Source organism: Phyllostomus discolor, chromosome 2 (assembly GCF_004126475.2).
Source record: "Phyllostomus discolor isolate MPI-MPIP mPhyDis1 chromosome 2, mPhyDis1.pri.v3, whole genome shotgun sequence".
In the NCBI taxonomy this organism is placed as follows: Eukaryota; Metazoa; Chordata; class Mammalia; order Chiroptera; family Phyllostomidae; genus Phyllostomus; species Phyllostomus discolor.
The window spans coordinates 1,574,523-1,598,974 of record NC_040904.2 but is presented as its reverse complement, the minus strand read 5'-3'; the positions used below and the strand labels follow the sequence as shown (position 1 = coordinate 1,598,974).

At 64.4% G+C, this 24,452-nt stretch overlaps 2 protein-coding genes across 5 annotated transcripts in view; one reads left to right on the top strand and one right to left on the bottom strand.

Moving 5' to 3' along the window:
- Window positions 1-105: 105 nt before the first annotated feature.
- CFAP298 (cilia and flagella associated protein 298) lies at window positions 106-6,242 on the top strand. Its single transcript, XM_028503946.2, has 7 exons — window positions 106-654; window positions 2,601-2,768; window positions 4,099-4,166; window positions 4,590-4,748; window positions 4,992-5,123; window positions 5,770-5,865; window positions 6,048-6,242. The coding sequence occupies exons 1-7, from the start codon at window positions 516-518 to the stop codon at window positions 6,156-6,158; spliced, it is 873 nt and encodes a 290-aa protein (XP_028359747.1). The 5' UTR covers window positions 106-515; the 3' UTR covers window positions 6,159-6,242.
- Window positions 6,243-21,867: 15,625 nt separating this feature from the next.
- Window positions 21,868-24,452, bottom strand: part of EVA1C (eva-1 homolog C) — a 45,635-nt gene continuing 43,050 nt past the window's right edge. For all 4 annotated transcript variants that reach the window (XM_036017404.1, XM_036017403.1, XM_036017402.1 and 1 more), the window contains one exon: window positions 21,868-22,860. In XM_036017404.1, coding sequence (XP_035873297.1) covers window positions 22,484-22,860 — 377 coding nt within the window. In that variant the 3' untranslated portion in view covers window positions 21,868-22,483. The remainder of the gene's footprint in view (window positions 22,861-24,452) is intronic.

Below are 24,452 nucleotides of genomic sequence, written 5' to 3'. Positions count from 1 at the left end.
GGCCAGTGTGCGGGTCGTTGCGGGGCGGCACCTGTTTCGGTTCGGATTGCCGGCTCTCCGCGCTCGCAGCTTTCCCACCCCGGGATTTGGACCTTGAGTAGGTGGCCCCCAGACTCTGTTTTGTTTGTTGCTCCTGGCAACAGCCACTTCCGGGGCGGGCGGGCGAACCCCGCCAGCAGGTGCGGGTCGGACGCGCGGCGCGTTTGGAGTGTGCGGGCCGTGCGGGGCGGCGCCTGTTCCGGGAGTGGATTGCCGGCTCTCCGCGCTCGCAGCTTTCCCACCGCAGGATTTGGACCGTGAGCAGGTGGCCCTGCCCCCAGAATCTGTTTCCTTTGTTGCTCCTGGCAACAGCCACTTCCGGGAGCGCGTGCCCGCACCCCCCACACCGTAGGCTCGCGAGCCGTGGGTTCCGGCCTGGAGAGGCAGTTAGTCGGTGGAGCCCGCTGTGCCTTCGAACCACCGCGGGCCGCGCACCCGGGCCTTCTCGCCGCCTCGGCGGGGCCTGCGGAACCGCCATGGTTCTGCTGCACGTGAAGCGGGGCGACGAGAGCCAGTTCCTGCTGCAGGCGTCGGGGAATACGGAGCTGGAGGAGCTCACGGTGCAGGTGACCCGGGTCTACAACGCGCGGCTCAAGGTGCAGCGCATCTGCTCAGGTGGGTCGGCGGCGCGAGAGTCTGTGGGTCCGGGGTCGTTGGGGATGGAGGAGGTTGCGCGGGACCCACACGTCTGCCTGGGACAGGCTGGGGGCGAGGGTCCACTTTGTCAAGATGCGCAGCCGCCGGGCTTGAAACGGAACTCGGAGGATCACCGGCGACCCCAGGGGGCCGCGTGGAGGCAGCCGTGTGTTTTTCGGAGCCAGGACTGGGGCTCTGGGGGGACGCTCTGGAACGACCGGGTAGAGAGGGCAGAGCCCCAGGAGGGACCCCAGAGACGGGGTGGAGGAGCAGGTGTGAAACTGGGGACGAGCGCTGGGCGCTTGAAAAAGGTGAGTTCAGGGTTTTGAGACCCCCCCCTGAACTGGAGCAGTTTCCGGTGTGAACTCTTTGTCCCCCAGGGTGAGAAGCCAGGGCTAGCCCTACCGTATCTGTCCCCTTCTCAAGACTCAGCCTCTCCCTCCCCTGCAGCATGGAGTCGCCCCGCCCCCCACACCCAGGCAGCACCTCCTGGGGCAGTCCCAGCAGGTGTCCACCAGCCACAGTGGCCGCTCAGCCCTGGGCATGCAGCTAGTGCAACCCAGGAACGGCGTTTAATTTTTTACTTCATTTTAATTACATCTAAATAGCCAAGCCCACCTAGTAGCTACCTCCTTTGACAGCACAGAGTTTGACGTGATGCTACTCCAGGTGTGGCCCAGGATGCTGAGTGTTTTCATAACTAGAGCACGTGGTTTCGGGCCACAGAGAACTCTGCAAGGGGCCTCCTGGTTTCTGCCTTCATGAGCATACATAGAGTTTATTTGTAAAGTGCCCTGATTCCAAAACAAGCTCTGGTCAACGTTACTTTAAAATGAAAGCATTTGGGGGATGAGGGAGGAAAGGGACTCAGCTTGTATTTATAAAATTATCCATTGAAAACGGCATGCTGGATGTTAAGTAATGTTAGTACACTTGGAACCCCCCACATCTATTCTGCAGCCCCCGTTGTCTGCTGGGACTCAGGCCCTGGGTCTGTGCTGGAGAAAACCAGCGTGAGGGAGGCCGCCGCTGGGCCCAGGGGCTCAGGGTCTTGGGGACGAGAGACAGTGAGCCCCCCTCTCAGGACCCCGCCTGTTCTCCAGGATTGTGCTCACGGGCCACACACAGTCTTTCCAGTGTTATGGGAAACCAGGCCCTGTCACCCTTTCCAGTGAGGAGGACAGGGAGGGAAGGAGGGAGGGGAAGGGAAGGGAGGTGAAGGGAGAGAGAGAGGAAAGAAAGAAACTTTGTAAGGCTGAAGTGTGGACGGGTTTGGGGGTGGGCACTAGGATGCAGGAAAGTGCAGAGCCGTCCTTTGAGTGGTGGACTCGACCTCGGAACACCAGGGCCTTGCCCGTCTCTGCCTCTCCTGAGGGACGTGAGCTGCCGTCGGCCCTCCCCTCCGGTTGGACGGACATAGAATTATTTATGAAGTGTTTATCCGAAGTTGTATAGAAAGCGGTAGCTGTCCCACCCGAGCCTGCTTCAGAATGCCACAGCTGTAGGCAGGGAAGACGGGTGTGCGGTCGGCCCTGCTGGCCTCACCGGGTTGAGTGGACTGAGATGACCTCTGTGGCCACCTTGGGAAGCCCTGCCACGCTCCGGGGAAGTGGGCGCAGACTGTGGGTGAATTTTAATCTGCCTCTGAGCGCCAGGGCAAGCAAAAGCCGGAGAACTCAGGGTCTGCAGCCCGGCGCTGGGGCCGTGGGCGAGCTCCTCGGGTCTCCATGCCTCCGTGGGCCTGGGGCGGACGAGGTGCGGGGAGGCCTGGCACATGGCACACGTCAGGGGGTGGGGGGAGCTGAGAGTCTGGCGAACAAGATCTGGAGCCGGCTGGCATGCCCCTGGCCTCTGAGGAGCGCCCTCTCCAGCGGGGTGCAAGGTGGTGACGGGTGTGTGCGTGCTGTCTGTCTCTTGTTTCTAAGAAATGGAGGAACTGGCCGAGCATGGCGTGTTCCTCCCGCCCAACATGCAAGGGCTGACGGACGACCAGATCGAGGAGCTGAAGCTGAGGGATGAGTGGGGCGAGAAGTGCGTGCCCAGCGGCGGGGCCGTGTTCCGGAAGGATGACATCGGGCGCAGGAACGGGCACGGTAACGCAGCGCCCACGGGCCGGGCCGTCTGTGGGTTAGAAACAGACCTCGGTTCTTCCGGACAGAGGGAGGGTGCGCGCCCAGCGGCTCCTCGTGGTGAAATGCCCTCCAGGGCCAAGTGGGCGGATGAGGAGGGTGTGCCGCCTCACTCCTGATGGCAGCCAGCTTTAAATATTTTCAGATGAGCCCCATGAAATTGGCAATGTCATGTGGTGCAACCCAGTGGTTTGGGGGGGATAATCCCTGGAAGTGCACTGAAGGCCGTGTCATGTCAGGAGGGCGTGCAGGGACGGGGCTTAGAGATTCTGTGTGGCAGGAGGGAGTGGGTGTCGGCCCAGGGTCTCCGCTGGAGCAGAGGATGTGCCCCTCTTTGGGGCAAAGTCCCGCGGTGCTCATCAACACTGGGACACAACCTGCCATGTTAGGGTCTGATTGGCCCGTGACCCTGAAGGGACAAGAGTGGTGGCTCGCCGGGATGGCCGTCCCTTTTGACCTGCGTAGAAAGCTCCATTTCAGGGGCTGTACTCGATCACTCGGCAAACGCCCAAGGACTTACTGTGTGCCCCCCAACACTGCCAGGGGCAGCAGAGACACACGGCTCCCGAGAGGCCCTGGCGCGCATGGCTGTGCCAGCGGCTCTGGCAGGGCCCCCCTCCCCCGACTCTGTGCTGGGAAGTGGCTGCCGTCCTCCTGTCTCATTCTGTTTGGAGAGAGCCTGCATTTTGGAAGGAGTTGCACCAACGGGAAAAAAAGTCCTATAAGTTAGGGTTTTATAGTTCCAGTAGTTCCAGTGTCTGGTTCATACTGCTCTCAAGAACATGAGGTTTGCACTCACCCCGTCTCCCTTAGATCTGGTCCCTTCCACACTTTCAAATTTGGATTTTTTTCCTTGCTGGGGGAAGGGCACCCCTGTGCCACGGGGCCAGTCCCGCCAGCACCTGTTTTGAGAATCAAGCTGTATCGGAGTGCGGCCACCCCGACCGTTTAAGCGTTGCTGGTGGCTTTCCTGCTGCAGGGGACCCTGGGTCACCTACCCGGCCTGGAACCTTCAGCCCCTGGCCCCTCCCAGGAGACCCGTGCCCCTCCCCCACCCTGCCCCGTGCAGTGCCGCTCACCCCAGTTCCCCACACCTTGGCCACTTGGCAGAAAGCTCGCGCCAAGCCTCTGCTCTCGCGGGAGCCTTCCGCCCAGGCCCCTCGCGTCCCCGCCGAACTCCACGCTTGGGTTGCGCTTCCCACGCCCCCGCCTCCGACAGAAGGGCTTGGGGTGTTGGAGGAGCGCTTTAAAGATGGCGCACTCTCTCTCTCGCTTTCCTTTTGTATTTTTATAGCTCCAAATGAAAAAATGAAGCAAGTCTTAAAGAAGACTGTAGAAGAAGCCAAAGCCATAATATCTAAGGTGAGCTTTCTGGATGCCGCTCTGGAGCGTGTCCCTGGAAACGCGAGTCCAGCGCCGGCTTCCAGAGCTGCCCGCCAGCCAGCCTGCCTCCTCTTTGCAGGTTTTGGTTCTGCCTCACAGAGGCGAGGGCGAGCCTGTTGGGGTGGGTGGGCTCGGCCCTTCCTTTCCTCTTGTGCCCTTTGTCCCGCATCCGCTCGGTCCTCCAGGCCAGACGGGGGCGCTGCTGGCTGGTGGAGGGGGGACCCCGGCGTCCCAGCGGGAACTGGGCACTTGGGATTCCCTTCCCTGGGCGTCTGGGAGCTCTTTGGAGAACTTGAGAAAGCGGAAGGCCCCCAGGGGATTGCAGGCACTGGGTGCGGGAGCTCCGTGCAGAGCCGTGGTCTGGGTGGGCTGCCTCCTGGGTAACCACGCTGTCCACCGCAGAAACACGTGGAGGCCGGCGTCTGCGTCACCATGGAGATGGTGAAGGACGCCCTGGACCAGCTCCGCGGGGCGACGATGATTGTGTACCCCATGGGCTTGCCGCCCTACGACCCCATCCGGATGGAGCTGGAGGATAAAGAGGACTTGTCGGGCACTCAGGTCCGCGGCCCGTGGCCCCCCGTGACGTGGCTCCCAGGGACCTTCCGCTGGGGGTGGAGTCAGCAGGAGCGGACGCCCCGCCCCCCAGGGCAGGCAGTTCCTAACGGGGAGGGGGCTGAAACGAGTGGGGGGGGGCGTGCAGGGCAGGGAGGGCGGGTGCCAGTCCCCCTGCCCGGGCTCCACGCCCGGTGGGACCGCACCGGCGTGCTGGGACCCGAGGGCCGGTTCTCGCGGCGTCCGCAGGCGGCGCTCAGCGTCATCGAGGAGTCGGAGGCGCAGCTGTGGTGGGCGGCCAAGGAGCTGCGGAGGACGAAGAAGCTGTCGGACTACGTGGGCAGAAACGAAAAAACCAAGATTATCGTCAAGATCCAGCAAGTAAGTGCCCCCCCGACTGGCCACTTCCCGCCGGCGGATGGCTCGGTGAACCCGAGAGATGTCACCCTGCTCCGGTGTCCCGCCCCGTTGGTACGCGGAGGCGACCCTTCCGCTCCGCCCCGGCCCAGACCGAGGAAACCGGGGAGCAGTGACGACATGGGGGGGTTCGAGTTAGTGGGGGGCGGTGTGCCATGTTAGTTTTAGTTAAAAGTAGGGCGACGTGTGGATCCGAGGGTGCCTCGCAGTGAAAGCTCCAGCCCGCAGCGCTGAGTTCAAGGCCCCGAGGCTGCCTGTCGGGGGGTCAGCGGCCGTGGGGCCGGACGCGAGCGAGTCTGCTCAGATAGCGCGCTGTCCTGAGCCGTCCCCCCTAACATGGGGAGAAGCGCCCCTCCCCCGCTGGACCTGCAGCGCCCGACTGGGGCGCGGCCTCTGGTTTCCGGCCACCGGGAGGGAGGGAGGGAGGGCGGGCCAGAGCAGGGGCTGCCGAGGACCAGGGCCCCCCAGTGGCCCACTCCGACGTGGGAAGTGGACGAGCTGTTACCCCCAGCGGCTGGCAGAGGGCGGTGCTGTCACACGGTCACTGCCACTTGCGGGGCTGTCCCGAGAAGAATGCCGGGTCCGCAGTGTGCCCCCCCTGTCTCTGCAGAGGGGGCAGGGGGCTCCGGCGCGGGAGCCCATTATCAGCAGCGAGGAGCAGAGGCAGCTGATGCTGTACTACCACCGGCGGCAGGAGGAGCTCAAGGTGCCGCGGCCGCGCCTCGCCCCGGGGTCCCGGGCAGTCCTGTGGGGTTGGGGGGCGTCCTAGGGCGTCAGAGCCTGGGAGGCTCCTGGTTCTGGGGGGCGGGGGGTCGTGGGCTCACTCTTTAGTCCCCGTAGCGCCGCAGGTCCCCGAAATGCCTTCCTGGGCAAAACGTGTCCCTGCAGAGGCTGGAGGAGGAGGACGACGACACCTGTCTGAGCTCCCCGTGGGCGGACAGCAGCGCGCTGAAGAGACACTTCCACGGCGTGAAGGACATCAAGTGGAGGCCGAGGTGAAGGCGCGGCGCCGGCGGGCGCAGCTGCCGGGGACGCCGGCTCGCCGCTCTGGGCGCAACGGCGGCGGCAGCAGCAACCGGAAGGAGAAGGGCGCTCCCGGCCTCCGCGCGAGCGAGGCGTGGGAACGCCCAGGGCTCCTGCTGTTTCTCTGAGTGTGGACTCTCGCAATAAAAGTTTTAAAGGTTGTAGCATTTAATAAATACCTCTTCAGAAAGACCCGCCCACGTTTTCATTTCAGGACTGCGTGTGTGGGAGGTCCTTTGACAAAATGCTAAGGATGTGCTCGCTTTCAAACTGGTTTTCCTCCCTGCGCTCCTTCCCCGGTTCTCCCGCGGCTGCGGAGCTGGAGGAAACCGAAAGCTCTTCCCCTTCCCCTGCTGTAGTCCCCACCTGGCGTGAAACCGCCCGTGGCCACTGGAGGCCGCCCGCCCCCTGCCCCGCGTTTCCCTGGGCCTCCCCAAGGCGAGGCCCGGCACCCCCGCCGCAGGGGCAGCAAAGCTCACCTGCCTGCTGGTGCCTGGCTGGCCCTGTGCTCCAGGGGCAGAGGCCCCACCTGCATGCCGGTCTCCCCTGGACACCGGTCAGGTTCGCAGGGGGCGTCTGGGCTTCCCCGGAAGCAGAGGCACATCCTCAGGGTGCAGCCCGCGCGCTCAGGGCCAGACTCCCACGGAGCCTGGTGACAGTCAGCCACGGGCCTGCTTGTCCGGGCACCTGTGAGTTTAAACCCCCAACCGCCCTCCCCACCCCCAGCGGCTCCAGCCCGTCCCCGACTGCGCAGCCGGCAGTGGCCGGGCGTGGTCTGTGGGCCGTGGCCCTGGTGGGAGAAGACGGTGTGCCTTCCCCGAGAGGAAGTGACGGGACCTCCCCCTCGCTGGCCTTCCTGCGCCCCCTGCTCCTGTCCCCCAGCCTCCCCAGCGGTCACAGACACGCCACTGTGTGGCCCGTGGAGGTCACGTGGGTGCATTTTCACCTGCTGAAAGGGCTCCCTGCTCACCCAGGGTCCGCCCTTTGTTCCGAGGGAGCTTCCGCCCGCACCCACGCCTCGTGCTAGTGCACCAGGCGACATCACAGAGCTCATGCCTGTCGGGCCTGCCCGAGTGCACCTAGTCTGTGGGGGCGGCCGCTGACCACCAGAGCATCCGGGGCCACGGAGCTGGACGGGGCCCCATGGCAGCTCTGGCCCACCAATGCCTGCGAGGGGCAGGGACACCGAGCCCACCCTCGAGCTGCCTTGACAAGTGGACACGTGACTCAGCCCTGGGAGCCAGTGGCCCAAGTGATGAAGGGGTGTCTGGGGGCGTGTCCCGGCCGGAGGGGAGGCCTGCCAGCCCACACAGGCCTCAGGCGGGTTCGGGTGCCTGGGCAGACCGCCGCCCGCCAGCTCAGCCCCGGTCCCTCGTCACGTGGCATGGACTCCGTCCCACGCCCGCAGACCAAATGGGCGGTGGCCTCGGCCGTGTCTCGGCTGCAGCGACGAGGCTGTGGGAGCCAGCGCCGCGCCAAGGTGCCACCTGCCCAGCCCCAACCCTCCTCCTCCGGTCTCCTGGTCCCACGGCAGCGGCCACAGGGCTGCCGCCAGTCACTGCCACCCTGACTGCATCCTGAGTGCGCCTGGCACATCCACCCAGGTCCCGCCCACGTTCCCGGGTCGTTCCTTGGTGCTGCCAGCAGAGGGACCGCCAGGCCAGGCCTGGGGGTGCGAGGCGGCCCAGGCCCTCATTCTGCCCATGCAGCGGTCAGCGCGTGGGACGACACGAGGGCCTGAGTGGGTGGGTGGGTGGCCATGGTGGTGTGACAACGTCCTCGGCCCCTCTGCCGCCCTCCCCACCCCGGACAAAGCAGGCAGACATGGCGGCAGCGTTACCCCGGGACCTCGGTTGGGCCTCGTCACTCCTCGGACTCGGAACAGCTGGGCCTCACGCGTCAGTGAGCAAAGCACACGGCGCGCCCGGCGCTCCTGCCGCCAGATCCCTGCGTTACCACCGAGTCGCCACCTCCGACGGTGCAGTGACAGAGACGGAACCCGGGCACCGTGTGCACATCGCGGCCCACACACCGAGCTGCTCTGGGTTTAACTGTGAGACCTGCTGCCCTCAGCTCACCTGCCCTCAGCTCACCTGCCCTCAGCTCACCTGCCCCTCAGTTCACCTGCCCCCTCAGCTCACCTGCCCTCAGCTCACCTGCCCCCTCAGCTCACCTGCCCCTCTCAGCTCACCTGCCCTCAGCTCACCTGCCCTTCTCAGCTCACCTGCCCTCAGCTCACCAGAGCAGAGGTCCACCTTTTCAGGCGGCTGTTTCCAGGCCCAGAAGCGCCTGGCATTTCGAGGCAATTCACACGGAACTGGCGAGATCCTGACGGCCGGCCCTTGACTTTCCCTCCGGAAGTGAAAGTGACCGGAGTCACCGAGATACACGACCCAGTAGCCTCCTGCTGGGGGGCCGCACGCACGGGCCGAGAACGTGTCTGGGAGTGACGTCGCAGGCGGACCACCAGCGAGCGTGCTCTCACCTGCAGCCTGACCGACGCGGCGGCTCCGCGGGAAGGTGTGCCCCTCGGGGGGCCTCGGGGGAGCTGCCCGCCTGCCCACCCTCCAGGAGGGGGGGCCGCCTCTGCCACAGAGATGGACACACAGGGGCGCCCGGTGCTTGCCGCTGCTCCCCACCCCACCCCGCCCTGCAGAGCCGCCGGCCCATCCGGTCACGCTGGCCCCAGGCGGGGGAGCGCTGACCGGGGTGACCAGCAGGCTGGCCTCTCGGCCCGCGGGTCAGAGCCCATATTTGGGGAACTGAGAGGTTCTAAGTTTAGAATCTCGGGAAAGGCTCCCAGCCCGTGAGCCCAGATGCGCCCTGGGCGGCGTCGGGGACAGGAAGTTGACACAAAGCCGTGGGAAACGGAGCGCTTCCTTGGACACGGCGCAGCCCGGCCGGTCACACGCCAGGCACTGGATCTCGTCACGTCACGGTGGGAAAGTCTCGGTAGCCATGGGGGAGGAGGGGGATGGGGGAGGGCGGGGGAGGGCAGGCAGGAGGCGGGGGCAGGGTCTCTTCTTGTCCCCGGTCCCGGGTCCTCCCACACCGGGGGAAACCCGCCCCCCCTCCCCGGGCCCTCCGAAGCCCCTCGGGGTCCTCCTGCAGTTCTTTTCGATGCCCCTTCACTGCCCCCAACGTTGGGACCCCCTTAGAGACTGCGGGCACCAGGAAGCCGCCCCATGTGCCCACCACCCCACCCCCTCTCTGTCGGGAGAGCCGCCTGGCACAGCCCCAGCCAGCACGGCAGAGAGAGCCCCACAGTGGTGGTCACGGGGCGGGGGGGGAGCCCCGAAATCCCAGGTCCTTGGACCACCCCCCCGATGCCGCCCTGCATGTCTGCTCTCTCCAGCGTGCCCCCCCCGCTGCTCCCTAACTCACGGGGGGGGGGGACAGGAGCTCCATCGGAGACACAGCCCCGTCCTCCTTGCTCACTGCCCCCACCCCCGCAGCTGTCCCCCGTTTCAGCGGACAAGCCGCCCGGCAAAGGCCACCTCGGGCCTCGTTCCAGGGACCCCGTCCTCCACAGAGACGCAGTTCGGGGGGTTCTCCCTCCCTCGTCACCTTCCGACAGCGTCACCCCATTAATCCTCAGGCACGTGGCGAGGATGGCCACCTCGCAGCAAAGTCTCTCTGTTCCTGTGCCGAACCTGGTTGTCAGAGGGTGTCCTCCATTTTTGTGCCGCATCTGGGTTTTAAAGCAAACACGGCGTGTTTACAGAACTCCCCAGTCACACAGTCACGGGGCGTGCATGGGATGCGGAGCAGAGGGGACCCCCGTTCACTTCGGGGGGAGCGCAGACTGGCACCGCCGCTGCGGGCACCAGAGTGGAGGCTCCCCACTCCCCGGAAAAGGCAGGCCGGAGCTGCCGCACGGCCCCGTGCCCCTTCTCCTGGGTGTGCGTCCACCTGAAACCCCGGACACGGGCGTTTGCAAAGATATATGAGGGGAAATGCCAGTACCCCCGACTTACCTTCTGGAGGGTGGGCCCCTTGTAGGACAGGCTTCCCCCACTGGGGGAGTGTTCTAGGAACCCACCTGTATCAGCGCACCAGCTGGTGTTGTTGTGAGAGGCTGCGTTCGGCTTCAGTGAATTTTTTTTGTTTGAAGAAAAAAAATGCATTTGCCCATTTCATGGTGGGTGAGCTGCCATCACACCTGCCCACACCGCGCTGAGTGTTCAGCAGTTTTTGGCCAAAAACGGCGTGACCCCCCCCCCCGTGCCCCACCCTCCCTGTTCACCTGATCTTGCCTCAAGAGACTTTTTCTTGTTTCCCCAAATGAAAACGTCCCCAGAGGGAGACGTGGTGCTGAGATGGACGAGGCGAGACAAAAAACGGCAGAAGCACTGAAAGGCGTCACAATCGACGAGTTCAAACGCTGCTCTGAGCCGTGGGAAAGGTCTCGATGGGTGTGGGGCATCCCAGGAGAGGACCTGGAGGGTGACTGATGTCTACACATACGCCAATAAACACACAATTCTTGTAAATAAATTCCGTTTCGGGGGCCCGCCCTCCGACACACCGCCGTGTTCACTGCAGCACTGTTCACGGTGGCCAAGCCGCGGAGACGGCCACCGTGAGCTCCGGCAGAGGGCTGGGCCGAGGGGACACAGCGCGTGGTACATTCGGGGGGACCCCAATGGGCCTTGGGAGAGGGGGGGCACCGCCATCTGCCGCAGTGCGGACGGACCTGGGGAGTGAATGTCCTGCCGTGTGACTCCACTCACGCACGGGACATCAGACAGAAGTTCAGGGGTGCAGACGACGGTACGATGGTACGGCGGTGACCAGGAGGGGGGTGGAGGGGCATGGAAGGGTGAAGGGGCCGGGTACACACGGTCGGGGAGACGGTTCGACTTTGGGAGGCAGGCACGCGGTGCGAGATGCGACGAGGCGCCACAGAAACGTGCACCCGAGACCCACACGGCCCTCGGAACCAGAGCCGCCCGTTTCACTCAAACAAAGAGAACCCCCCAGTGGGTCGTTTTGTCCTGCACACCGGTGTGCCGGCGCATCCAGCGGCACATTTGAACAGACCGCACCCAAGAGCACACGGATGTCAGGGGCGCGGGGCCACCGCCACCGCAGGCAGTGTTAACGTGACACGCTGCTTTCACAGGTCAAAAGAGAAACACCTTACGGTCATCTCCATAAATGCCAAGAAGACATTTGATGAATCACTGCCCATTTGATAAACCCATAAAACAAAGAAAAGGCCAGCCTGGAGGGGCCCGTAAAACTAAGGGCGCCGTGTCCACGGGGCAAAGAACAAAGGACACCCAGCACCACACCCACCTCGGACATGGGTGCGTGACTCTGCCCGCGTGTCCTCGGAGACGCGCCCCTGCGGCTTCACATGGAACGTGTCCGGGCCGCACGAGTGAGCGGGATGCAGCGTGTGCTGGACGTGCTTCGTTGCTGTAGAAAGAACGCGCACCCTTCGCCCTCAGGGGTCCCCTGCAGCCCCCTGCCCCCCCACTTCACCGACGCGGGCAGGCTTGCGTCTGAAGGACACCCAGCGTATCAGAACCCGCGGCTGCTGTGAGTTGCTCCCACTGACTCGGCTTCAACAGGGGAAGTTCATCCTCCCGGTGCGGAGGCCAGAGCCCAGTTAGCATCCCTGGGCCTGAACGGAGGGGCAGGCGGGCCGAGCTCCCTCTGGGGGCTCCGGAGAGACTCCGTCCGCCTCTTCCAGCCCTGGGGGCTGCCAGCACCCCAGTGTCCACCCACCACCCTCCCGTCACCCCTCTGGGGGCCTCCCTGGTTCCCTGCGCCCCTCTCCCCTGTGTCTCCAAGGACGCCTGTGACTGCGCCCAGGTATCCTCCTCACGCAAGGGCTCTGGTGTGACCACATCTCCCCTCATAAAGTGACCCTTCCCGGCTCCAGGAATCGGGGCCCGGCACCGTCGGGGCCACCATTCAGTCCACGAGGCCGGGCGACACCGTCGTGGCAAACAGCTGGAAACCTCGGGACCGCCCACCCGAAAGCACCGCGTGAAGGCATCACTGCGCGCCACACGGGGCCGCCCTGAGCCCTGGGGGGGGGGGGGGGGGGGCGAGACCAGGAAGACGCTCGTTCAGAGAGAGAAATAAGACGCATGCGCACGTACGTGCCAGGGCCTGGGGGCGGTGACCACCATGGACGGGTGGGCGGGGCGCGGCCCTCCCTGCGCCCTCTGCACTGCGAGAGGTTACGGGGCCGACACCTGGCCCAGACCAGCGCTGAGCACCGCCGGCCGCGGTGAGTGTTGGCAGCGGCCCCCCGCCGCGGTGCGGCTGTGGCGCATCTCCAGAGGAGAAAACAGAGGAGAGGGGGCCAAACCAGCCACTCAAGGCCACGCAGCCACCAAGTGGCAGTGATGGGATTTGAACCCAGGTCAGCTGAAGCCAGCACCTGCTTATGGACGCCCTGCTGGCGGCCTCTGTTCAAATGTCCGTAACCTCCCGGCCAAGGGGACAGCGCCACACACAACGGCCACATGGCAACAGGTTTTCAGGACTGGGAGACACACATGCACACACATGCACACTGCCAGCCCATGTGCACACATACACATGTGCAAACACACACCCACGCGCAGCACACAGCTGTGTGCACACACAGAGGTGTATACACAACACACATAAACACACGTGTGTGTACACACCCATATACACTGATGCACATGCTGATGCGCACATGCACAGCTGCCAGCCATGTGCGCACACACATGCAAATGCATGCCCACACAGCACACAGCTGTGCACACATGCACACAGATGCATGCACAAATGCCCACAAACCTACGTGCGCACACACCCATGCACACCGATGCACACATGTGAGCTGATGCAAGCCCATGCGTGCACACACGTGCACACGCACACACAGATGCATGCACACAGGCACGTGTGTCCTGCTGGACCTTCCACAGCTGACGATGTGTTGGGGTGGAAATGAACACACAGCAAATGGGAGCAGAGAGCCCCCGCCCACGGCTGCAGCTCAGGGCCGTCTGGGGAGTGAGGACTCGGACGGTGTCGGTGTCGGTGTCGGCTGTGGCTGGAATTTGGAGGCGCTGATGGATCCTTGCGCCCCCCAAACCCAGAAGGCATCTTGCATGACACCCAGGCACACCCTCCCCCCCCGCAGTCAGGGCGCACAGGACCCCTGTGCTCTGAAGGAGAACTAAGCAGCCCCCCCCCCCAGAAGGAAGACTCACCGGGAACAAGACGGACGTCACAGGGCGGGGCCAACGGCGGAGCCATCTCAGCCCCGCCCAGGCGCCCCTGCACCGCCACCGGCTGGCTGCAGTGAGCCACGCCGCTCTTCCGCGGTGACATTCCTGGGGGCGCGGGAGGTGTCACCTGACCTGCCCCGGCTCCGCCCTCCGAGGGCGTGAGTCCAGGCTGGGAGGCGTGTCTTCTGCCGCGCACTTGACTTCCCGGACCCGGGTGAACTCCGCTGACTCCGCTGAAACAAATACTCCCCTTTGGGTCGGGGCCAAGTCTGCGAAGGGCTCGGCCGGGCGCCCGCTGTCTCTCTTTCTAAAAGAATATTAGGAGTGACTGAAAAGAGGGATTTAGAGATGAATGGCCGTTTTTCAGCATGTCTCACACGAGGAAAGGGAGCAGATGCTATAATGTTCCCGGAGGCGCGGCTTTAAGGAACACGAGAGGGAGGCCGGGTTACCCGGACGCCGCCCTCCCTGGGGGCCCACGGTGCAGCTGGGCTCCTGCCGAGGGGGGCAAAGGTCGGGGCCACCGCCCGTCCCACTGCCCTTGACCACGCGCTGGCTTGGGCACTGAGGGGCCTGTGTGCCCAGCAAATGAGGGTAGATGGCGGCCCACCCCAGCCGAGGTCACCGTGGATGCAGTAAGCACCCCCAAATCCCCACTCAGCCAGCCCAGGTGACCCCACGTCCTGTCTGTTCAGCTTCAGACAGCGTCACACCAAGATTTGCACCTGGTGCCCCGGGGCGGGGGGCGGGCTCTAGAGAGATGGAGAAATGGCACCTGTCAGCCCAGCCTGGCTCTCCCCCCAACTGGGAGCCACTGGTCACCTCCAGCACTGGCGAAGCAGGGAGTGGAGGCCAGGGCTGCAGGTCCCGGTCCAAGGCTGGAGGACCCCGGATGAGCCACGGGCAGCCACAGACAACTTGTCCTCGCTGTCCGTGGCTGCCCGTGGCTCATGTGGGGTTCTCTAGCCACACCAGTAACTTCTGGCGGATGAGGACACAGCCATTTTCGTGTTCGTGTTCCTGGTGCCGGCCCGAGTCCTGGAATGGAAGCCTCCTTGAGCGTGACGGCCATGTACCGGAGAGAACTGTCACGGTGTGTGCACACCTGTGCATGTGCATACATGGGCATGTGCACGTGTGTGTGTGCACATGCGTCCCAGAGAGATGCGAGCAGGTGAGGCCAGGGGCTCGCATAAGCGGCCTGCGTGCCGTGCCCACCCCCCGCCCGTCGACAGGAGCTCCGGTGCCTCTGTGGGATCCGTCCCCAGCGCTGAGCTCGAGCAGGTGAATGCTGACGGCCACCAGCTGTCACCCTGTGGCTGGCCTTCAGTGTCCTCCCCCCAGTCCCTCTCCCACGTGTGAGCCCCGCCCCCGGCCAGTCCCAGGGGCGTCACATCAGCAGGTGCCCTGAGAGACCGCAGACCAGGCAGATGGGGCTGGGAGGAGCCGATAGCACCTGCAGGGGCTCTCCGTCACGGCCCCCCAAACCCCGGGCCCCGTGGCCCATGCTGAAGCGAGCACTCTACTCCCGCCCCTTTCTCTCCCCCGTTCTCTCAGGCTTGGGGGGCACGTGCTGACCTGGGGGCGTGGCTTTGGGTGTCCGGCCACGGGCTTGGTGAGGAGCTCGGTGAGTGTGGGCAGAGGCTGCGGAGGACAGAAAGGGCCCACCTGAGACGCCGTTCCAAGTGGCAGTGAGCAGGAGTGTTGAGGGGCCCCCAGGACCCTGCCTTTTCTCTGTCCCCAGCCGGCCTCCCCTCCACTGCCCAGGGCCGACCAGGCTTGCCCTGGATAGCCTCCCACAGCCCCTGTAATTCACCCCCGGGGCTGACAGCACGCGAACACGCACTGTTTTCTCTGCAGCAGTGCAAAGGGCGTGGGTGGGAATGAGGTTGCACTGCAGGAAGGAAGTGACCTCAGACGGCAGCTTGGACCCGTAGGAAGAAATAAAGAGACCCAAGATGGGGACCAGCATTTAAAGGCGAGATGGATGTATCTGGGCTGCTCCTGTGGGCTTCTGCCTGCGACACGGCAGCATGTGGAGCGATGACTCCAGCAGCGTGCGGGGGGTTGTGGGTAGCTACACGTGAGGCCGCGGACGGCGGCACCGCGAAGGAAGTGGGGCGGGCGCTGGGCTCCGGTCAGCGAAGGTGTGCGCTGCAGGGGAGCCCGACACACAGGCAGAGGGACACACTCGGGACGGACAGTTCCATTCGTTAGAGACTCGGAAGCCACACCCCAGGAAACCCCTTCTTGGGACGGAAGGAGGCAGAGAAGAAAGGGAAAAGGAGGTCGTCGCGAGGGGCCCGGGGGCTGGAAGGCGGTGCGGCGGGGGCGTGTGCACGGCCCCAGCGACCGTGAGACCGAGCGGGACGGACGGAACAGCTCCGCCCGGGGCGGAGGCGGACAGACGGACCGACGGACCGCAGCCCCAGGACCCCACTGTGTGCCATGGACGGGGACCCGCTTTGCGCTCAGAGACACGGGCAGGTGGGAAGCGAAAGGGGGAGGGATTGAACCGTGGCAACGGCGACAGGGCTGCGGGCTGTCGCTGTGCGGACGCCTGACAGTCGCCTGCAGCATGGAAGCTGCTCCCGGAGAGAAAGGGGGGCGGACGGTTCACGGTGATACGAGGCCCAGCCGGGCAGGAAGACAGAACCACGACCCCACATATGCAGCCAGCACGGGGTCCCCAAGGACCTGGGGCAGGGTGAGATGGAGCTGGGGGGACAGATGGACACCAAAGTTCAAGTGCAACCACCACGGTCGGGGCTGCCACACACCCTCTCACCTGTGCACAGTGCGACCAGGCAGACCCCACGGGTCTCGGGAAGGCGTGGAAAACACGGCGGACCGACCAGACTGAACACACGCCTGTCACGCACGTCGCCCCGCACAGCAGAACACACGCTCTCTCAAGTGCGCGTGGGACGTCGTCCCTAACCGACCCCACAGACGCGGGAAAATCAGTCTCGACAGAGCTCCGAGGACTGAAGCCGGTCCCCTGAATGCAGTGAGTTCAGTGGGGAACCGACAACGAGAGAATTGGGGGGAAGTTCACAAATACGCGGACATTAAACGCCAGTTCTTAAATAGTCAGCGGGTCGAAGGGGAAAGCACGAGGGAAACGAGAAAACACTGTGAGATGAACGAGAGCAGAACCGACACACGGCGCTCGCGGGACGCGGCTGAGGCCGGGGGGGGCGGGGGGGGGGGCAGGGAGTTCATGGTTACAAACGCCTGTATTTTGAAAGACCGATCTGGGATGCGTAACCTAACCTTGCACCCTAGGAAGCTGGGAAGAGAAGAGCAGCGTGAACCCAGAGCCACAGAAAAAGAGAAACAGCGATGGAAATAAGGGACACATGATGGAGAAACAATGGAGAAATGAGCACCATCGGAAGCTGGTTCTTGGGAAGGATCAACAACACTGACGAGCTTTCAGCTGGATAAGGGGGTGGGGGGAGAGAATGGGGGGAGCAAGACTCGGTTTCCCGGAGCCAGAGTACAAGGGAGCGTTACTGCTGGTGGCAACAAAATTCTTAGAATTGTAAGAGAAGACCAGGGACACTTATATGCTAATGAGTTGGGTAACTTAGATGAAATGAACGAATTCCTCAAAGACGCTGAACCTGTCGGAAAAGTGCGAAAGGACCGGTAAGGAGTGAAGCCCCGAAGCAGCAGCTGTGAGGCCCCACACAGGAGGCCCGGCCCCGGCGGCTGCGCTGGCGAGCTGCTCCGCGGGGCACCCAGCCGGTGCCGGCAGGGGCTGAGCTGCAGCAAAGGCCACCCGCCCTGAGGGCGCTTTCCCCCACGGCTTTCCGAACTCTTCCGTTGCTCTCGTCTGTCACCCCCGGCTCGTGTGAACTCCCTGAGGGTGGGGGACAGGCCGTATTCTTTGAATTCCGTGCCTATGCGGTGCCCGGCCATCACCTTGAGGGAGGCAGAGAGACGACAGCGTCAGCGTGCAAAGGGGCATCTGGAAAGGTCACGGAGAAGCGGTGACCCGGAAGGGCCTCCGGGGCTCCTGGGAACCTGTGCCGCAGCGGACGAGGGGACGTCCCTGCGCCCGGGGACAGGACACCCAGGACGACTTCAAGAAAGAAGAGTCTTCCAAGTGTCTCAGCCCCGAAACCCCTCTGCAGTCCTTCTGGGGGCGAGCAAGCCCCGGTGTAAAGCCTTCCCTCACTTCTCTCCTCCTCCAGTCCCTGACCTCATGCCTCTTGGAGGACCCATTTTCCTCCGTTTCCCGGGGACCCCTCCCCACGCCCCCGAGAGCTGTGTGCCATCATCGCCTCCCTCCTGGGGACGGGGGAGACTGGGGGACAGAGGGTAGCGGCCCAGGTCTGCAGGCGGCCAGTGAGGGAGGAGGGAGCTGGGCATTTTGGGGAGCAGCTGGGGGAGTGTCCACCCGAGGCCCAGACCTGGCTCCGCCCCACGCACCCCCCTCTCTGGAGAAAGCATGAGCGGTGGGCTCAGGAAGGCAGACGTTTAACAACATTCAGACGGCGGCCAGAATGCACTCAGCTGTCCAGCACATGACTGAGACCGGGGACCACACCGCTACCTCGCAACGTCTGTCCCTGAGGCCAGCATGCACATCCCTGGCCCCGCACTATGTCGAAGGGGTAGGGGCTGTTTGGGGGCTGGGGGGAGGGGCGGGCACCAGCGCTTGGTCCGTGTCCTCCCATGCACACGTGCAGAAGCGACGCCCCTCACACAAATGGACAGAGTTGGGCGGGAAGAGAAAAGCGAGCCCGAGCCCAGGGTTAAGGCCGCTGCCCCCACGCAGCCACGTCCTGGCCCCAGACCCTGCAGAGCCTGAGGATTTTAAGTTTGAACCTGGTCTTCAAGGTCATTATCAAGGCACATTGGCCCAGGTAGGGAAGAACATACTCGACGCACCTTTTTTGCATCACGAAACTTGTCCAGGTTTGGCCGTGGGGTGTCTGAGACCCCTCTGCGCAGGCCTGCGAGTGTTGGGGGCAGAGGTCAGAGCCGAAACATTGCTCCATATGGGGCCACCTTCTTCAACACGAGCGGCACCATCTCCCGCGTATCGGTCCATCCTTGCCACATTCCCCCTGACAACAGGCCTTGGAGAGTTTTTCCGCCGCATTTGAAAGCACCACTGGGCACATGTTCACTATTTATTATTTTTCCAGGACAGCTGGAGTTTCTCCCCACATGTCCTCCAGGAGAAAAGTTGCTCTTGTGCATGAGCGGAGTGATGTGGGCCCAACCTGCTCAACAGAACCCCCTGCTTGGCCACCCGAGGGTCCCCGTCTATGGGCCGCCCACGCTGCGCTGTCCCCGGGCCCCGCTGTCCAGGACTCGTGGCTTTGCAGGCCAAGGTCAGGGTCTCAGGAAGGAAGTCCAGCAGCTCCCAGCCGGGAGGCAACTCCCTGGGTTGGTGAATTCTTTGCAGGTTAGTAACACGCGCTCTTGCTGGCTCATTGTCACCAGCGGGGACCATTGTCCTCTGTCTCCATCAGGGAGGCCACGTCACGCTTGGACACGGGCCTCCGGGTGCCGCCCCTCCCTTCCTCGGACGGGGAGCAGGTCAGCCTGGCGTCCAGTCCTCGGGACCCGCGTCCCTCCCTCCCGCCCCGGCCTCTGCCAGGCTGGACTCAGTCTTTGAAACGAGAGGAAATGACAAGGCCTGTTTGTCTTCTCCTGAAAGGACCCCGTCCGCGGAGTCACGCACTGGAGCAGAGAAAGTGCCGGGGGCTGAAACGCGTCCCCGTCGGAAGTGACGGGCTTTCCTCTCTTTGTCCGCCCAGCCCCGCCGCCCAGGCCCACGGTGCCACGGGCAGCTCGCCCCACAGCAGGAAGGCAGCAGTCCCACCCGAGATAAACCCCCGCCAGGGCTTTCTGCTGGCTCCCCCGAGAGGAGCGCAGTGGGGCTGAGCGATCGTCAGACGGAGATCCGGAACCTTCCGAAGAAGCGCTCTGCTAGAAAGAGCCGGTCGGGCCCTTGACAGACATCTGCTTCGCCCGCGTTAATCGCGTCTTAAAGCGTCCACGGGAGTCATGCGCTGTGGGGGCCTGATTTCTGTTTCTCCGGCAGAATTTACCTGTGATTTGGTTATTTCCAAGACATTAAGACTGGCTGGGCGGAGCTCAGCGAGCTAAAATCTGCTGCAGGAGTCAGAGGCGAGGCTTGGGGCCAGGCCCCGCTGAGGACAGGCAGGGGAGGGCTGAGCCCCTGAGTCCCCTCTGGAGGCGGAGGCTGCCGCTCTGGGGCACGTGCACCCAGGCTCTCCAGGAGGACTGACCTCAGGCCGTGGAGACTGGGGACATGTAGGGCCGCCACCAGGAGGGTGAGCCACGGAGGGAGCAGGTGGTCCTGGGCCCCGCCTCCCTGCCCGCACCCTGGGTCGGTGAGGCCCAGGGAGACCACCCTCCACTTCGTCACGGTGCGGGGCCCGCGTCTCTGCGGCAGATTCCACACACGGGCTGAGCACCGCCCGGCGGGACAGCTGCCCGAGGCAGGCGCCGCTGGCCAGGGCTGCCGAGCACTGGAAACGTGACCCCTGTGTGGCGGAGGGGCCGGCCTCCGCGTCATGTCACAGCTGACCCTGGAGCTGTGCGGGACCGGGGGCGCTGGCCCCTGGTGCTGTTGAAAATCCGCCTGTAACTTCCGACTCCCCAACAACGTAGCAACCGACAGGCCCCCGGAGACCAGAAGCCTTGCTGGTGGGCACGAGCACTGGAGCGGCACGTTTTGTGTGTTATCCGCGTCACTCACTGTGTTTTCACCACAAAGTAAACCCGAGAAGAGAAAAGGGTTTTAAGGAAATCAAAAGGGTCCTGGCCCAGTGGCCCTGTGGGTTGCACCACTGTCTCACCACAGAGCAGAGGCTTGTGGGTTCAAACCCTGGTTGGGGAGCATGTAGGAGGCAACCAATCAGTGTTTCTCTCTCTCTCTCTCTCTCAGCAATGAAGAAAGGTGTTCTTGGGTGAGGACTAAAACAACAACAAAGAAAACCATAAGGAAGAGAAAGTGCATCCACAGCACTTAGTGGAAAACTTTGTGAGTGGGCCTGTGAAGAGCAAGCCCGTGTGGCTCCAGGGTCCCCGGGAGTGAGTCGGCGCAGACGAACAGGTGGCTCCGTGGCCTGCTGGTCCCTGGACGTGCTTCCCTCCCAGAAGGGAGCAAAGCCCGGCATCTGCGGGGCCGTCGCAGCCCTGAAGGGGCTCCCCTCGGGGCTGGGCTCTCCGGCCGGGCTTCCGGGACCCACCGTGCGGAAGCAGCAGGGTGTCTGCCGCCCAGAGATGCTCAGAGCCAGGCCGTGCCCCAGGCGGAGCCCGCGCTCCCTCCGCAGCCCCTCCTCCAACCCTGGTTGGAGCTCCGCCCCCTGCCCCCCACCCCCAGCATAGCGGGTGAGGTCCTGGAGCGGAAGTGATGGCGATGGGCCTCGGGTCCTTCGGGAGAAGAGCAGGTCACAAGGCTGCAGCCCCCACGGGCGGGATTAGCGCCCTTACCAGAGAGACCCCCCCCCCCCGAGCTCCCCCGCCTCCTGCCTCAGGGGGACACAGCAGGACGATGGCCGGCTGCAGCCACGGACGCCAGGCCTCGCCAGACGCTGCTGAACTTCCCAGCCCCTCGCGCTCGGACGTCCCGCCTCCGGAACTGGGGGGATTGATGGCCGGCCGGCCGCCCGGTGCACAGGAATTCGGTCACAGCGGGCCCGTGAGCTCAGACAAACTGAATGCAGCCCACAAAACTGCGGTGCCCGCCCGCCCCCCCGCCCGCCGCCCAGTCCGGCCCGCCGGGCCCGTTGCAGAGACTCGAGAGTCCGCCCCACACCTGGCCGCTCTGCTCCCCCCGCCGGACCTGGGGGCTGACCCAGGAGCCCTTCTCCATCTCCCTGGCCACTGGGTTCTCGGGCAGTGGCTGGCACCTCCTGGCCGCCTCCCGGTGGGCGGCTCTGGCACCTCGCGTCCTGTGACCTGGGCCCAGGACCTGACCCGCCAGCCTCCCGTCCTCATCCGCACACACCCCTGTGTGCAGGTGGACTGCCCACGAGGACGACCGGGCCTGGAGAGCTGTCCGGCTGGGCACAGGACAGAGACCCAGCCGTCCTTTTACCCTCTGAGCCCCCCCCAGCTATAAGCCTCCTGTCCAGCAGGGGGCGGGGTGGGGGGACGCGGTTCTCGCACCAGGAGCCTCGGGTTCATCGCATCAACTCCTCTTGCTCCCGCGCCCTCTCCCACTTCCACCTCCCTCCAGGGGCAGGGCCCCATTTCTGCGACGACCTGAGGGTAGCTCCGCCGGCCCCTGTGCACGGAACGGCTGCGGACCCCGGTCAACGACCGCTTTTTCCTCTGGAAGCCCCGCCGTTTTAACCTCCAAACTGGGAGTCGGCGGACTTTTCCTGTAAAGGGCAAGACAGCACGTATTTGAGGCCGTAGGAGGAATAGCATGCGCGTGTGAAAGTGAATTCAGAAGTCAAGGCGTATAAATAAAGTTTTATTGGGACGCAGTCAGTTCCCTTCATTTCTGATGCACTGGGGCTGCCTTGGAGCCCCAGGTGGAATGGAGTGGCCATGGCCCACGCAGAACCCTGAAATCCGTGTCTTCTCTCCATCCAAGAAGCCTGTGGCCGCCCCGCACCCACGGAGCAGCGTGGGGAGGACGGCCCACCACGTGGCCACGCGGAGGGGCAGCGCGCCTGCGCCCCGAGCAGCTGCGGTTTCACCGGGCGGACACGGGGGCGCCCTGCCTGCGCCTCGGCCGAACGGGGAGACCGGCACCGTCTGCGGTGGCTGTGCGTGGAGGAACGGGCTGAATTCGTGCAAGCCGGTGACAGCGGCGCCCCGGAGCGCGAACCGGGAGCGTGCGGGTGCGCAGACGCTGCTGGGAGCGGACGCAGCCGACAGCGACGCCCGCCCGCCTGCCCACCGCGTTTGTTTGGAAATGTGCTGTAAACAGTTCGAAAGGCCCCCTTCTGGCTTCACCAGGTGTCGATGGCGACAAAGGCTCCTTCACAGAAGGTACAGGTGAGGCCGAGCCGGGGGAGCGGGGGGCGCTCCGGCGCTCGGAGGGGCGAGGCCAGCAGGCGCGTCGGGTGCTCAGCAGAAGGCCCCCACGTTCCTCGGCAGCGACGCGTCCAAGCCGCTGTTCATCCAGATTTCCTGCAGGATCTGCTCCCGCCGCTCAATCCTCTCTGCCAGCTCCGCAGCCTCGATAGACGAGTACGCGGGGCGCGGAGTCCTGCCGAACCCCGGCACCTCCCCGGGGAAATCCGAGTCCGAAGAGTCCTCCTCCCCATCTGCGTCCTCGCTGTCCTCCGCGGCCTCATCGCCGCCCGGCACCAGGCGCTCCCGCGCCAGCTGCAGCTCCCGCCAGTCCTTGGCGCAGGGCACCCTCAGGACCAAGGCGCACAGCGCGAGGGCCAGGCCGATGCAGACGCTGGACACGAACAGCAGGGCGGCTCTCTCGGGGTGCGCTGCGGGGGCGAGAGGACAGGTCAGTCAGCGGCTGGGAGGGGCGACGGGTCCCCGCCAGAGGCCCGGGGACACCCCCGCCTCGCCCACCCCGCCCCCCGCTGATTAAAAGAGCTGTGCAGCACATGCAGTCAGCACGTGTGTGTACATGGTAGCACACAGAGCGGAGGGACGCGGAGGGCGGTCCCCCTGGGCTCAGACTCAGGTCTGACACTCCTCGCTGTGCGGCTTCCTGTAAGTCACGTGACCTCTCCCTGACACAGTTTCTTCCTCTGTGAGCCGGGGCTGGCCGCTCCCTCTTCCCACAGAGGCGTCAGGAGGAAGGAATTCCTTCCCGAAGAGCTACCACAGCACCCAGTGACACAGAGGAAATGTTCAGTAAGCTGTCAGCTATTAGTGGTAGAAACTACACAAAATTAACTTACGTATAAGTTTAAATGTGGACGTAAGTATCAACGTGAAGTAGATGTAAGCAGAGCTTCACTTCTTCCAGGTTAAACAGTAAATATAAATAAAAGTTCTGGAGCTTCTTTCCCATCCAGCCGAGCGCACGGCAAGTAGAAATAACGCTAATTTGTGCCACGCACCCTAGTCTGAATCCTCACGTGGTCCGAGCCTTCCCTTAACCCCGTGCGGACAGGACTGGAGCTTGCCCCGTTTCTCGGCCGAGTCCCCCCTGCGGTGTCAGCACCCCCACCTTGGGAAGCAGCGACGCAGCAAGCCCCCCAACACCGGTCAGGAGCCAGCCGACGTCCCCTGGGAGGGGCTTCGAGAGCGTGTCGGGCACTGGGGGCCCGCACTCTGTGCTGCAGCGACTCAGCCCGGTGGCCGTGGCCGAGAGTGGACACAGGTGCCCTGTGCTCTGATCACGTGTCAGGACATGTTGGCCCGTGGGCGTGGTTGGCCCACATGGACAGACAGGCCAAAGTGGCAGCCCAGGCAGAAATCTGCCTGGAGGTTGGTGGCCTCTGCAGGGGGAGCCAGGCCCGGAACTGTGAGCTGCCTGTGGCCGTGCCTTTGGGACCCCATGTTTGCTCGGCTCAGCCCAGCTCAGCTGCGTGGACCCACCTCACTCCCCGAGGACGGCGAAGGCCCCTGCACCCGAGATCCAGGCTGCAGTCTGAGCGCCCGAGGGCCACTGACTTTTGTGCCTGGTCAAAGGTCCAGTGGCTGCAGCCTCACACGAAGGACCCACGTGGGACACAGCATCTTCCTGAAACTGGGAACCCCCCCACTCAGCTTCCGCACTGGTGGCTCAAGTCGCCGTGGCGCCCCTGACACCGATGCCTCCCTTGTGGCCACACCTGGGACCACGCAGTCTGCTCCCCCTCCTGAGGCCGCCGGAGCCTTGGCCCCAATGTGGCGCCTGCTGCGCCGTTCATCACAGCAGATTGTGCCCTCGGGTCGGGGCCTTCTGGAGACGTGGTCACATGGAGACACGTATCCTCTGAGAAAGAGGGAGGGGCCTGTCATTTCTGGGAGCGGCAGCAGTGCGAGGACTGGCAGGTGCTGGCACCCGGGGCACCGTTACACAGCGGCACGCAACACGGCGCTAAGACCTGAGGTGCAGGGCGAGGGCCTGACCAGACCTGCG